This window comes from Chinchilla lanigera, unplaced genomic scaffold, assembly GCF_000276665.1.
Source record: "Chinchilla lanigera isolate Chin_1 unplaced genomic scaffold, ChiLan1.0 scaffold00057, whole genome shotgun sequence".
Lineage (NCBI taxonomy): Eukaryota > Metazoa > Chordata > Mammalia > Rodentia > Chinchillidae > Chinchilla > Chinchilla lanigera.
The window spans coordinates 3,460,555-3,474,969 of NW_004955458.1; the positions used below are offsets into that span (position 1 = coordinate 3,460,555).

The following is a 14,415-nucleotide window of genomic DNA, read 5'->3' on the forward strand; positions in this document are numbered from 1 at the left end:
CTGAGAATGGCTTTGGTTCACTTTGGGGAGCTCTGGTCCTCACTTGAGCATAGCTGCCTGGTTCCAGAGGGGAAGATGATGCATTGCCCGACTCTTGGAAAAGCTTGCTGCATTGGCTTCCCTGATGGGAATTCGGCCATCCTGATCATCGGAGGAGCTCGGGACCTCACAGTTGCCGAGGATGGCCGTGGTACCTTTCGTGGGAGCTCTGGTTCTTCTGAGCATCAGTTCCTGGCTCCAGTGCAGATCCCTCAGCCTACTAGTACAGATCCTTCTTCCTGCTGGCACAGACTTTGTAGATTCCACCACTGACCTTTGGGCCTTCCCAGCAAATCCGTGAAACAGGCCTGCATGAGACGTTGTCATGGGTTCTGGGCCTCCAATTGAATTCATGGGAGGCATTGTTATGAGCTGTGGGTATTCAGCTCAACTCATGTAGGACACTATGGTGGGATCCAGGCCCTCAGCTGGATTCCTTGGTCTTAGTGTGTGGACAGATTTCCTGCACTCTTTTGTATACTGTTCTTTGGGTGACTTATAAATAATCATATAAAGTATGTGTCCTGTATCATGTTGTTCCCCTTGCAAAATAAGCCCCAAACCAATACAGACACCATTCCACTTGGCCTGTCCCAAATTAGCACTGCAAATCCTGTATCAAGAAACTCTACATTCCCAGACGAACACGGATGGTTGGACACCCTAACTGGTACACAAATACTAAGCCCTCACATTTTAGTTTTATGGTCATTTATAAAGTAAGAGTTCCAAAGTGCCATGTTCAAACTCTTTATTTTCCAACTAGAAAACTTTCATATCTAAAACTTCCTATAATAGTCCTTTCAGTCCTAGAAATAAAACAGTATATTGTGATCTCAGAGGTTTATAATACAATTTTCAGTCTTTTCTCCATGACAGTTAACCTTTCTTATAGCTTCTTCAGTGTTCCCAAAAAATGTACACAGATGAGTCTCCTTTCTAAAGCCAAATAAAAAGGATGCTGTTAAACTTATATTCTCTGCCAGATGTGGCACATTCCTGTTATCCCAGTATTTGGGATGCTGAGGCAGGAGGATCACAATAGTTTGAAGGCCAGCCTGGGTTACATAATCCAAGCCCCACCTGAACTACACAGCAATTCCTGTCTCAAAAAACCAAAACCCTACATTATCAAGCTAATATAAACCAAGTACAACGGTGCATGCCTGTAATCCCACCACTCTGACAGGATCACAAGTTTGATCCCAGCCTGGGCAACTCCGCAATTTAGTGAGACCCTGTCTCAAAAATAAGCCAGATGTGGTCATGCATGCCTGTAATCCCAGCACTCAGGAGACAGAGGCAGGAAGATTCCAATGGTTCGGAGGCTGTCTAGGCTAAATAGTTCAAAGCTAGCCTGAACTGAGATACTGTCTCAAAATAAATAATAAAATAAAATGAAATAAAGTGCTGGGGATGTAGCTCAGTGTGAAGGCCCTGGGTCAATTCTGCAGTTCAAAAAAAAGAGCTAATATGTGCATAACGGCCTTTTAGATATGTTCACACTGGAAACCAGCAAGATCAGTGAGAAGCTTTATAAAAGAAGGCAGCAGAAACTCTGGCCCAGAACAAGAGAGGACTTTAGGGGCAGGTGTGTAAAAGATAGGGGACCTTAACTACATTTCTACTCCAAATGAACTAAACTGAAAAATGAGAATATGTGTCATAATGACATTCACCAAGAGATCTATAAAAACACAAGAAGGTGAGAAAAGAGTTCTAATACTAGTAACAATCTGAGGGTAAGTACTTGATACCTACCTAGAATATCCCAGTTCTCCACTAAGGAGCATTTCCACCAAATTAAATCAGTTCTTTGGTAAGTGTCATGGTTTGTGTCTAGATGTCCCCCTAAAGCCTCATGCAGTTATGGGGCGGGCTTCTAGAGTGTATGATTGATTCATGGTCCAATGTTGGGATTACAGATGTGAGTGCTACACCTGCCCTGGGTAGTTTGCATACAATGTAAAGGAGGGTAAGAGGCTGCTTGCTGCTCCTCCCTTTTGCTCTTGTTGCTTTTGCTGTCCTCCGCAGTCTTGAACTATTGCTCTCTGCTATGCGCCACCCTGCCTTGGAGCCAGCCAAATATGGACTGAAACCTCCACAAACTGTGAGCTAAATAAACTTTTCCTTCCTTAATTCTGGGTGTCAGATATTTTGTCTCAGCAAGGACAGAAAAGTAACAAGACATAATTTGGCACCAGAGGAGGGGGGTCATTGCTGTGACTACACCTGACTCTGTGGTTCAAGAACCTTCGGAAATGGCTTGTGGGGAGTGTCTGGAAAGGTTCAGAGATTTCACCTCAAAGAGAAGTGCTAAAATGCCTTTGGCTGTTCAGTATGGGAGATTCTGGTCAGAGCTCAAAAGACAAGAGGCTCATAGAAATCCTGCCAGTAAAGACCAGGTTTGGGAGGTTTGTGCTGGGAAGGACTGCATTGGTTGTTGAACTCCAGATGATGTGTGTTATGGCTTGGCAGAAAGTTTGTCTTATTTTGCTCGTGTCCAGAGACTTCACCTAAGACTGAGATTAAGGGTGGTGGACTAATTAATCTGGCAGAAGAAATTTCAAGGCAGTCAAATGTTGAGGCAGTGGCATGACTACTGTTGGGGGCTTTTAGCCAGATTTATGTTGAGAATCAAAAGCAAAGAGTCCAGCAGGGTTGATTTAAAATGTTGTGACTTTGCCCAGAAAGGAAGCTCCAATAAAGCTGTGGATTGCAAAGGTAGAGCTGAGGAGATCTCGACTGCTGAGAAGCAACAGGAAAATATAAAAGGTGGCTTGAGGGCATCATAAGAAGCAGCAAATCTCCACCCTTTGCAGCCTCAAACCTGCAAAGATGAAACACTTTGCTTTGAGGAGAAAGCCGCAGAGCATCATGTTCCAGAATGGTGGCGGGAACCTCACCAGGTCCCAGAATGGTGGTAGCATACAGAATTTGTTCCTCAGAATTGGATTCAGAGTGCCCAGCGATCCGGGCACTCGACCCCTATGGTCAAGAGAGAGGAAAGCTTGGCTACTGCTCCAGCTGGCAGCAGACCTTAGCACTATCCACATGGCACTGGTTTTAGATACACACAAAATGCAAGAGTTACGAGGTTCAGAAGGCTTCCACCTCAATTTCGGAAGGTCTGGGAGGCTAGGCGGTGTGCCTGTGAGGGCAGTATGTGAAGCTGTGAGAAACCTAAAATGCAGTGGAGACCTCAGAAAGTTGGAAAAGCCAAGAACATGGATTGTTTGAGGAAAGCTGCAAGGAGGGAGCAAAGCCAGCCCAAGAGACAAGCCCTAGGAGCTACAACCACCAGAAGTGCCATAGGAATGGAGTCACCCGAGCCCTTTAGAGCTCACAGTTTACCACAGATTGCTTCAGATGTTCCACATGGAACTACAGGACTTAATGTTTGCCCTGCTGGATATTAGACTTGCTTTGGTCCCAATGCTTTGTACCCTCCTATTTGTACTTTTTGGAATGGTAATGTCTATCTTGTACCACTGAATGTTGGAAGTGTTTAATTTTCATTTGTACAGGGTCCACAGCTTAAGAGTTTGCCTTACATGTCATAGGATTCTTTGGATTTGAACTTTTTGGCAGTGCTGCAACTATTAGGACTTTGACAGCTCAGAGATGGACTAAAATGCCTTTTGCATAAAGGGATGTACGAGTCTTTGGGGGGCCAGGGGTGGAATGTTATGGTTTGTGTCTAGAGGTCCCCCAAAAGCCTCAGGCAGTCATGGAGTGGGCTTCTAGAGCTTATGATTGATCCATGGTCCAATGTTGGGATTAAGACAGTAAGCTACAGGCCTGGGAGTCTATTGTACCTTTAAATGGAAACCTTGGTTGCTCATTTCTCTTTTGTGCCACAAGCCATGGAGATAATCTGTATACTGTGATGTTTTATCAGTTCAGCTCTATATATACTCAGTAAAAGTAAGTGTCCAATGCAGTCTAAACACATTGCTATGAACATAGTTTTACTTGTCCAGAAATAGCAACAATTATGTATCTAAAAAGAGCAACCTACTATCTACTTCTAATATTAATCTGAATGTTTGCATTAAATTATGGGTATTTCCTTCAAGCCTATGGTACATCATGATCCCCACCTGCACAGGCCCTTATCAATAAAAGCAACCATATTTTCTTTTCTTTTTTTTGAGACAAGCTCTCATTATGTAGTCCAGAACTGGCCTCAAACTTAGAATGATCCTCCTGCCTCAGCCTCCAGAGTGCTGGGTTACAGGCATGTGCCACCACACCCAGCACAACCATATTTTCATATATGACACACACAGGCATAAATAAATCTCCTTATGATTTATGTTCCTTTTTCCTTCCCTCTTCTATTCTGGGCTGCTAGCCTCACATAAGCTGTTTTCTTCTACCTGATCCTGGTATAATCATTCACACACACTCCCTGAGCCCTCCCCCACTAGGTCCACAGTTGCCTCTTGGAGAGATAGCTGAGTTTCCCCATGTTTAAAATCCCTTCTTGGGGCTGGGGATGTAGCTCAGGGGCACAGCGCCTGCCTGGCAAGCGCAAGGTCGTGAGTTCGATTCCCGGTACCAGAAAAAAACCAAAAAAATAAAAAAATAAAATCCCCTCTTTGTTCAAGGGAGAGCTACTGATATGCCCTCTGAATAGGACTCTTCCCCAATACAAAGTTAAAGGACTTTGTCTAGCTATTTCAAGGTAAGTTCAACACTGCCTGCTGTATGAGGATCCAAAAAATAAATTATTTTTTAAAATCTCAAGACAAAAGATTTAAGATGGAGAAGGGAAAGTCAGATCCCACAGTACAGAGAAAAAAGTCCCTATGACTGTTTCCTACAAATGTTACCCTTCGCCTACTAGTTGACTTTTCTGTTCTGCCTTCCCTTTATTCCACTCTCCCTAAAACTGGAGTAGAAAATAAAATAAGGGAACAAAGAGCAACAGGAAACTGAGAAGAAGTATACTCACCATCACTGCCAGCTGCCTATAGGCCTTCTTTAGTTCAGTATCTGATGCTGTGGCTTCAACCCCCAGCACATGGAAAGGGTTTAGCTCATCCTCAGGAACCCCAGCCATGGTCAAGAGTCGAGCCACTTCCTCTTCCGGCTGGCAGTAGCGCCCGCTAGCTACAGGTGCATTCCCCTGGCTACTAGTCCTCTGCTTGAACCAAGGCAACTCCAGCCAACCCCGCTGAACTATCCTTACCAGCTGCTGCCATGGCCTGCTGTCTCTCACCATAGTCAAGCAACGCTGCAAGGTAGGAGAATCCAGCCAAGAAAACAGCCAGGTGGCCTTATCCCTCCAGCCGAACCGGTCACCCAGGCCCACCAGAAACTGCCAGCCCAACTGGAGACAGCCCAAAAAGAGGGCCAGACCCAGGAGCAGCAAAGCACCCATTAGCCTAAGAAAACGGGTGAACAGCCCTGCCCCATAGTAAAATCCCTGGTTTAGAAATTGGAACACTACCTGGACCCAGCCGCCCAGCCGCCCTGCCCAGGCTCCCACCCAAACTCGGAAAAGGTCCAGATCACCGCCTTTCAGCTGCCTGCATGCATAGATGAGATGGCCACAAGCTTCCACGTACTCTCCCACCAACACCAGCAGTTCAATCAACCACCAGAAACCTGCCCGTCCAAGCTGACATAGTTCTTCTGCTCCCCATAACCCCAGGCCTCTGCGCTTATCTGTATGACTCCGTTTCCGGCCCAGCCGATGTCGACCAGGGGACCTGGGATCTCTGCGTCCACCCTCTCGATTATCCTCCTTGGTCAGAAAGCGGTGCCGCTGTCTCCGGGATAGAGGTTTCTTTCCGCTGGACACTCGTGAAAATTCACTTGGAAATTTAAGAGGTTCCTCATTGTCATATTCCTCTTCCAATTCATCTTCCCCCAAGGCCGGAGAGGTACATTGGTGGCAAAAGTTGGTAGAAGAGCCATCTCCTCCCTCAGAGTAAGGCCCTTGTGGAATTCCAGGGGTTGCCTGGCAGTTACAAGCAGATGGAATGGAAAGAAAAGGGTTCCCATCCTCATGGTACCCACCCTCACTCTTTGAGAGTTCCTGGTCCACTCCTGACTCCTCTTCTGAAGATGCCTCACTCTGATCAGGGTCTTCTCCTTCCCTAGGTGGTCCTGGGCCCCTTGGGGGGCCATGGCTTGGATCTGACCAATGGGCCGGATTTGGGAGCTGTGTGTACTTAGGACCAGAGTGTTCTGCGAGGCAGCGGGTACCATTAGGAGCAGTTCCTGCTGAGTCCCTGAGTCCTGAGAATGCAAGTATTTCAGGGTCCGCGGAGGGTCCTAAAGTCCTGAGGGAGGTATCACCACCGTGGCGGGCTCCACACAACCCTCCTACTCCCGGATGCTTCTGGGCCATGACCCCAGGGCTTCCTGAGGGTTTTAAGTCACAGCCATCGTGGGACGTCCTGGTGCCTGGAACAAAGGTATTAAAGTGGGCATAGTCAGGGGTGGGGCCAAAGGGGACTTAAACTTACATTGGGGATTTATTTCATGTACTCTCCTCCCTCCCTATCCCAAATCCCCCGGGGCATTCACTAATCCTTAACAAATCAGAAGCAGAGTAACCAAAACCCCTCTTGGACCCTCCCGCCTCCTCCAAATCTTAGTTTTTCTTCTTCCTCCAGGAAGCCATAATCTTCAGTCCGGAAAAGGAGGTACTGCAAAGGGTGTGGTCCAAGGGTCACTCTTAGGAAAAAAGGTAAAGACAGCCGGAAAGCGGGTAACCGCAAACTGTCAGGAAAGGGTGGGGACCGTGCGGCCCCAAAAGAAAAGCTGGAGACGGAATTCCGGCTTCCCCGAGAGCCCACGGGGCTGGACGGAAGGGGCGGAAGTAACGTACCGAAGAGCGGCGGTAACTCCTCCCCCTCGAGCAGCTGGGCCTTGGGGCCAGGGGGAGCTACGCGAGCAGCTCCCCCGGCTCCGCCTCCCGCTCCCGCTCCGCTTCCGCCTTCCGTCCCCGCCGCGGCCGCCGACCTGCGCCGACTTCCACTTCCGGGGTCATCGGGGAAGCGACGGGAAGGAAAAGAAAAAGCAGTTGGCCCAGGCGCAAGCCAGTCCACTTAGCGCTGAATCAAAGCGGAGGAGGCGGCCCTCGAGAGCGCCGGCCCGCCCCTTAAAGGGCCCTGCGAGGCTGCCCTCCGCGTGCGGGCCGGCTGTGCCCGCAGATGGCGCGGCCGAAGGCGCAGCGCGGCCGCTCTGCCGCAGTGCCTGCGGGCTGGGGGCCGAGTCTCAGAGTTGCTGCGGCTCTACTCCTGGGCTTTGCAGACAGCGGGAGATGGAGGACAACTACCGAGCCACACATAGTCTGTTTCCCTTGCAGACGAGGCCAGGGGTCGCAGAGGAACCACCGCCCAGATCCCTTCCCTACCGGCTGTAGCAAGGACAGAGGACCTTTTGTATCCGCGGAGGAGAGGATGCCCCGGGCTAGCCCCCGCCCTGGCTCTGCAGCGCTGCCCCTCCTCTCCCAGCAGCCTTCGGCCTCCACCGCGGCTGACCCAGCTGGCGAGCTTTCCCTTATAACGGCAGCTCCCACGCCCCGGATCCCCCCCCTCGGGACGCCGTTCCCAGGCCTGGTCACAGAACGAAGCCAGGGGACGGGGAGCGTGGCTCGGCCGGGCTTAGAACCAGGGCCGAGAGCAATAGAACACTGCGCTCATCTGTATGCTGCTTTGCATCTCATTTGCATACCAAGCCTTTCCGCCGACGTCGACACGCGCCCCCGCCCCCACGCAGACCCTGGGTTCCCTCCTCTGCACATTTTCCGGTCTTACAGTTCTGTCATTGCCCCTTTTCCATCCAGACCCCGTTTTGCTCCGCAAGATTTTCGACCCATAAACCCCTCCGCCACCTCCCCGAGACCAGTAAAACCCCCTTCCCTGGGTCCCCCCGGGATCCCGACCACCCAGTTCTCTAGAAGACAATACTCCAATTCTCTGGGAAGTGGAAGAAACCAAGCTGGAGCTAGGGGGGAGCTGAGACCCCAGTTGGGACTTTGAGAGTTTCGAGTTGTGCAGTTTTCTCCTCAGTTTTCACAGACGTTTCCCCAAACCTCTTACTATGTCCCCAAAGACCCTTCCCCGCCATGGTTGGGAGTCTGGTCCTGGAGTAGACCAGTAAGCCACTGTGTCCCCCACACACAGACGAAAGGGTTGGAGGAGCCCGCCCCGTGATGTCACCCCCCAACACACACACCCTGTCCCCTTCCTCCGCCCCCCAGGCTAGTTGCTTTTAGCTCACCGGGCTTGGGCTACGACTTGCAAGAGTTTTTAGGGAGCAAAGAACAGAGTGGCCCTGGGGGTGCCCACGCCCGACACCCGCCCCGGCACCTAGGACCTCTGGGCTAGGATGCCCCTGGGGGTCTAGGGAAGCACTTCCACCCCCGCTCCTCGCCTCAGCCCTGGCTGGGTGGTGAGTAGTTAATATCCTTTCCCCAACCTTCTCTTGTGTAGGGTCCCAGCAGTTCCCCAAGCCACTCCTCAGCCTGTTAGGACCTTGGTATCCGAAAGACAGCTGAAGGAAAGTGCCTGCATCTCTCCCACCCCGCTCCCACAGTACTCCAATTGCCAGTCCTTCCTTGGTGATCTCCTTTCAGGATCTGAATTCAGATCCCGTTGGCAGCCCTCACTCCCCTGGGGCAAGAGTAGGAAAAGTTCCATCAATGTCCTGAGGGAAGGAGTAAGTGGATGGCAGGATGTGAGACTTCCGTGAGCGAGGCTCCTCTGTCCCATGTGCGGGATTTGGACTGCGGAGGCAAACCCCCTTGCCCCCAACAGTTCCATCTCAGCCCCAAGCCAAGGCTTCAAACCCCTGACAAACAGCATGACTGTCCCTAATTAGTTCCTTGTCCCAAACTGTTTTGGTGTCTTTTTTCTTTTTCCCTCTTTCCTCCCTGGGGTTACAGCAGTTGTCCTGAGACCCCAGGATGACTCATTCTCTCCTCTTCCCCCTCCTTCTCCCCTGTTTATTAACCTTGCCTTTTCCAATCCAGTGGAGGAGTATTCAGTCTTTGCTGCAGATGAGGCAGGCTTTCTTTTCAGAGAGGCTGCTGGGGCGTCAGCCCCTAAGCCCTGGCACCCTTCTCCTCACAGACCCAGGGCTTCCTACTCTTACTTCACCCTGAAAAACAAAGGCTCATTACCTCAGGAGAGTTCGTTTAAGTTTTCCTTAGTGTCCTCATTTTAGAGGGCGATAAAGAGACATCCCACTCCCCTTAACAAAAGCCTGTAGATTTCTTTAGTTACGGCAACAGAGCCATTCTCCTGCCTAAAATTGGCCATTCTTTAAAACAGAGGCAGAGTCCTCAAGATTGAGGAACACATGCGTTCTCTCCCTTGTCCTCCTGCAGGTTTCCCGACACCCTCGAGACATTCATGGATGGGTGAGAGGAGCGGACCCTGACCTCCCACTCTGTGACCACCTCCTCCCGGACCATGGAGAAAGCCTTGCTACCCCTGACCGTGACAGCGGATCCCAGGCCCTTTAATCAGCAACTCCCAGAGCCTCCGGAGTCAAGATGTATCTTGGAGCCCCAGGACAACCCTGAGCTGGCACCTGCCCTGGTGTGTGCCCTTTGCTGCTGCTTTGGAATCATCTACTGCTGCTTTGGTGAGGGCAGGGCCGAGGTCCTGGGGGGCAGCTGCCTGAGGTTGTTACACTCAAGGAGGATGCAGATGTGTCTGTTCCCACTCTGTCAGGGAATGCCTACCTTCAGAGTGGCCCGTTCTGCCCTTGCCAGCTTTTTGCCCGCCGCCTTGCCCATGCCCTCCAGCTCTGATCTCTGCCGTCGATCATTTATCCTCCTGTGCCTTCATCCCTCAGAACTGCATGCCCAGTTATCCTCCATTCTTGAGACTTCTTCACCTTTCCTCAGAAACCTGAATCAGCCTGTGGTCATTTCTTCCTATGGCTTATCTGCAGAAGGCCTAGACCTTCCTACAGTTACTCTCCTCAGTGCGTTCATCTTGCCTCCTGACTTTCCCTCCCATCCCCCACAGCTCCTAAACGCCCCTCCCCTCCAGCCCTAAGCTTATCCCTTTCCTCACTTCGCCCTGAGGTCCCCTTATGTGCTGCTTCTGTCTTCTGCCCCTCTGGATAGCCGTCCTTCCCCATCCTCCCAAATCTTCCCTGATCAAGCCCCCTTTCCACCTCTCAGTACCTCTTGCCTCCCTTCCCAGGGTACCGCTGCTTCAAGGCAGTGATGTTTCTCTCGGGCCTGCTGTCAGGAGCTCTGGTGATCTTCCTGCTGTGCCACAAGGAGCGGGTGCTGGAGACACAGCTGAGCCTGGAGGTGAGCGCAGGCATCGCACTGGGCATCGGACTCCTCTGCGGCTTGGTCACCATGCTGGTTCGCAGCGTTGGGCTCTTCCTGACTGGTCTCCTGCTGGGTCTGACCCTGGGCGCTGGGGCCCTGCTGGCCACAGAGCCCATCTACCAACCGCCTTCAGCCTGGGTACCAGTCGGAGGGCTGGTGGGTCTGGCACTCCTGGGAGCCCTGCTGACACTTCGGTGGCCTCGTCACTTCACAATTCTGGGCACAGCCCTGCTGGGTGCTGCAGTGCTAGTGGCCTGCGCTGATTACTTCCTGGAGGGGCTGGCGCTGGGCAGTCGGCTGGGCCAGCGCCTGCAGGCACTTACGGCTTTGCCTCCTTTCTGCTGGTATAGCTGGGTCTTACTAGGGACCTGGCCGGCCTTGGGGGCTCTTGGGGCCCTGGCCCAGTGGAAGCTCATGACTGAGGAACGCGGAGGCCACGCCAACGGTGAGTTAGTGCTTTGGCGTAGAACTAGCCAACCTGTGCCTGCTTGTGTCGCTACTTCCCAGACCTGAGGAAGGAAAGGGGAGAAATCAGACATTAGGGACAAGAATGGGGGAGGGAATCCAAGCCAGCTGGGACGGCGCATTGAAGAAAGTTAGAGTTGGAGTAGCCAAGGGTGTCTGGGTGAGGACGAGGAGTTTTCAGGGGATGCAGGGGCAAGTTATCTGGGACTCTCGTGAAAGAGAAGAAAGGAAGCTCCTAGAAGAAAAAAGTAAAATTCCAGTAACTGAGGGTGAGTTGAGGCTTGAGAGAACACAACAGCAAGTTCCAATGGGTTTCTGTAGCGTATGAGTGTGTTTGGGAGTAGAATTCAGGGCCTCAAGAGCCCCCCTTAAGTCTGAATTCCCCCTTCCAATTCAGTGGCTTTGAGCCACCAGCGAAGGCATCTCCAGCTTCTTCGGATCCATTCACAAGAGGCCAAGTGGCACCGCACCCCCTCTGGGGTGGGACCATGTGAGGGCAGCTATCGGCGCCAGCTCCCCGCCAGTGCCCGGAGCCCTGCCGACAGCCTGGCTCCAGTGAGTGGGGGGCTGGGGCACCCTGAGGGGATGGGGCAGAGGGTATATGGGGATGGTCAGGATGCGAGGGGGCTCTGACCCAGGGCCCCCCTCTGTCCTTTTGCTCTGCACCGCTTCAGAGTTATCTCCAGAGTCTTCGAGACCGCCAGCTGGGACCAGGCGCCCTGGCCACAGCTCCCAGCACCATCCTGGACCTGGATTCTGACTGTGCTTCCACCGTACCCCTCACCACACCGTCTGGTTCAACTCAGACTTGAGCCTCACCCACTGACACCCCACCCGAATGGGCCCACAGCACCCATACACACACTTCTCCACCTCTTGGATTGGGGGGTGGGACCTGTTCTCCAGGCCAGCCTTGTAGATGTTTCAGGGACAGGAAGAGAACAATCTTGTGGGGAGGGGAGAGGAACAGAAATATGACTACCTACCTCTGCCCGGTAATAGAGGCGCCCTGCTCCCTACAGACACCGACTCCCGGATTCTCTCCAAAGCAGGGAGGGCTTCTACCCAGGTAAATACCCATCTCAGTGTGCCTCGCAGTGGTGAAATAAGGGGCTACGGGACCTACGGGAAATCAGGGAGCTTCCTAAGACATAGGACGGCTTTTGACGAAGAGAACAGCACAAAAGAGTTTCAGAATTCCCCAGGCCGCTCATGAAGACATAGTTGGGATTCTGGTTGGCCTTTCCCTTTGCACCCGATAGGCTTGAGCCCCCTTTTCCTACCTCAGTGGGGAGCACTGTCCTCCGTGCTGCTTCCCCTTCTCTCCCCAACCTGGGGAAGACTCCAGCACCTGCCTCAACACCCACCTTCCCAAAAGCTGGCTTCTTGCTCCAAGAGGATAGCATTGGCCACATGCCAGAGCCTTGCCCTTTTGCCCAAAGGAGTCTGGTCTTCAGGGCTGCGTGGGAGAAAAGTGCCTGCTCCACCTGCGGGTGATACTAACTCTCTCCTTAACCAGAGTCGTATTTCAGCCACTAACCCCTTCTAACTGCCCCCTCGATGTGCTCACCCTGGCAGCACATATACTAACCGCCCCCTCGACTCTGCTCCCCAGTCTGTCCCTGGTTTCCCAGACAGCATGAAGGAGAACGCATCTCTCCAGGGCAGCAGGGCTGTGCTGGAGGAAGGGAGGACAAGGGGCCATGTGAATAAAATGGCATTGAAAACAACCGGGGAATTCTGCCTCTCCTGTTGCTACTGTTTTTCCCCTGCAGCCTCAAAGAAGTAGACATATTAATAAATCTTCTGTCTCCTAAAAATCCGATAGGCGTGCCCTTATCGGACCAAACACTGCAGGAGCTGCACACTCAGACGGGTAGAGGAAGAGCGTTGAGTCCTTTCTTAGAAACACGGAATTGGCCTTTATTAACCACAGACTTGCGAGACACTTTGTCTACACACAGTATTTCATGTCGTGCAACATCTGTGCAGGGTTGGTATTAACTTTGCTTTGCTAATGGACAATCCAGGCGTCAGTGAGGTGAATTAGTGGGCCCAAGTGGCAAGCAGGCAAATGTGATTCTCGAGAAGTCCAAAGCCCTTGCTCATTTTACTGGCCAGAGCCGGGCGTGGTGGCACACGCCTGTAACCCCAGCACTCGGGAGGCTGAGGCAGGAGGACCGTTGCGAGTTTGAGACCAGCCTGGGCTATAAAGTGAGCTCAAAACAAATCATTTTACTGGCCATACTATTTTCTTGCACTTTATCTAGGATGAACAGAACCCAGGTATCCAGCTTCCGCAGCTGCCTCGTCCTGTCAGCTAAGGGCCTGATTGACACACCCTTCCACCACTGTCTTCCAGAGAGATGACACAGTTGGAAGTGATTTCTAAGACTGTCTACAATGAGACACTGGCTGGAGTGTGGGTAAAGGAATCACCTCTCAGGAGAGTAGTGGCTGGAGTCGAAACTTTCAGAGGCTGGAGGTCTAGTTCATGACCCCGCTATAGTTCTAATAAACATCTGATTCGGTCTTAGGCCTCTGGAAAGGTGACATCAGCAGGTAGTGAAAGCATAGTGGAGTCTGTGGCTGAGGAAGTAATGTCCAAGACTGCGCCAGTGTTCGAGATGGTATCCACGGCCAAGGGAGTGGTGTCCCCAGCTGATGTAGTGCTGGGGGTGCGAGGACGACAATGCATCCAGTTGTGGGCGGTGTTTCTTGGATAGCCTTTCTCTACCCGAAGCTGCCGGTTGAGGCGCCAGTACTTTTTGTCCTTGAAGAAATAGACTCGGCCATCCCGCCAGCTCATGGCGGCCGAGGGCTGGTTCGGTACTCCAGTGAAGAGCTCCTTGATTGGTTTAGGGTAGCGGCTGAAGTCAGTTGGCGCCAGCTCATCCCACTGCCAGTATCCAGAGCCCTGGGGATGGGGGGTGGATGTGGAGAAGAGCACAACAAAGACAGAAGTTAGAGACCCCTCGAGGTCTGCCCTCAGCCACCACAGCTGCAAAGACTGTGAGCTCGCCTGCCCCTTAAGAAGGGATATGCCCGCCTTAGGAACTTTGTACCTTAAAGAGGAACACCTTTTGGTTGACAGGCCAATAGAGAGCTGCATCCAAGTTGGGTTCTACCTTATTCAGTTTCTTGGGGAAACCGGGAGACATCTTGAAATTAATATAGCGCCACACCTTGTCTCCTAAGAGTGTATAAGGATAAAGAACAAGTCACTTCTATCCTCAGGTACTAGCTTTTGGTCCCTTAATTCTACCGTTTTGTTTGTTTTGTTTTTTGAGGCAGGGTCTCAAAATGTAGTCCAGGCTGGCCTTGAACTTGCAATGATCCTCCTGCCTCAGCTTCCTCCCAAGTGCTGGGATTATAGGCATGCACCACCATGCCTAGCAATTCCATCCTTTCTAAAAATTTCTTGGCTGGGGATATAGCTCAGAGCATACCACCTGCCTGGCAAGTGCGATGGCCTGAGTTCGATTCCCGGTATAAAAAAAAAAAACTTCTTGACTCTCCCTTTTGTGGCTTCTTTATGACTAGGACCTCCTCAGATAAGACTTTTTTTTTTTTTTTTTTTTTTTTTTTTTTTT

General features: G+C 51.6%; 3 protein-coding genes across 4 annotated transcripts in view; 1 reads left to right on the top strand and 2 right to left on the bottom strand.

The window, feature by feature from the left end:
- Window positions 1-6,992, bottom strand: part of Dnajc14 (DnaJ (Hsp40) homolog, subfamily C, member 14) — a 12,653-nt gene extending 5,661 nt beyond the window's left edge. Inside the window, exons 1-2 of the mRNA XM_005397265.2 lie at window positions 6,887-6,992; window positions 5,000-6,459 (exon numbers count right to left, since the gene is read on the bottom strand). Coding sequence (XP_005397322.1) covers window positions 5,000-6,403 — 1,404 coding nt within the window. The 5' untranslated portion in view covers window positions 6,404-6,459; window positions 6,887-6,992. The remainder of the gene's footprint in view (window positions 1-4,999; window positions 6,460-6,886) is intronic.
- Window positions 6,993-7,414: 422 nt separating this feature from the next.
- On the top strand, window positions 7,415-12,560 carry LOC102022164 (transmembrane protein 198-like). 2 transcript variants are annotated; one of them, XM_005397262.2, is made up of 5 exons: window positions 7,415-8,454; window positions 9,392-9,651; window positions 10,221-10,802; window positions 11,220-11,377; window positions 11,497-12,560. In XM_005397262.2, exons 2-5 carry the CDS (start codon window positions 9,477-9,479, stop codon window positions 11,632-11,634), a joined length of 1,053 nt encoding a protein of 350 aa, XP_005397319.1. In that variant the 5' UTR covers window positions 7,415-8,454; window positions 9,392-9,476; the 3' UTR covers window positions 11,635-12,560. The 2 variants fall into 2 exon arrangements, with proteins under 2 accessions (XP_005397319.1, XP_005397321.1); XM_005397264.1 differs by lacking the exon at window positions 7,415-8,454 and having other exon boundaries at window positions 9,522-9,605.
- Window positions 12,561-12,724: 164 nt separating this feature from the next.
- The window catches only part of Mmp19 (matrix metallopeptidase 19), a 6,342-nt gene continuing 4,651 nt past the window's right edge, over window positions 12,725-14,415 (bottom strand). The window contains exons 8-9 of the mRNA XM_005397266.2: window positions 13,888-14,015; window positions 12,725-13,739 (exon numbers count right to left, since the gene is read on the bottom strand). Coding sequence (XP_005397323.1) covers window positions 13,356-13,739; window positions 13,888-14,015 — 512 coding nt within the window. The 3' untranslated portion in view covers window positions 12,725-13,355. The remainder of the gene's footprint in view (window positions 13,740-13,887; window positions 14,016-14,415) is intronic.

Excerpts from the sequence above, each read along its gene's own strand:
- LOC102022164 (XM_005397262.2), top strand. The coding sequence starts at position 9,477 with ATGGAGAAAGCCTTGCTACCCCTGACCGTGACAGCGGATCCCAGGCCC. Across the intron at positions 10,803-11,219 it reads ACGCGGAGGCCACGCCAACG|TGGCTTTGAGCCACCAGCGA; the intron begins GTGAGTTAGTGC and ends CTTCCAATTCAG. Across the intron at positions 11,378-11,496 it reads CTGCCGACAGCCTGGCTCCA|AGTTATCTCCAGAGTCTTCG; the intron begins GTGAGTGGGGGG and ends GCACCGCTTCAG.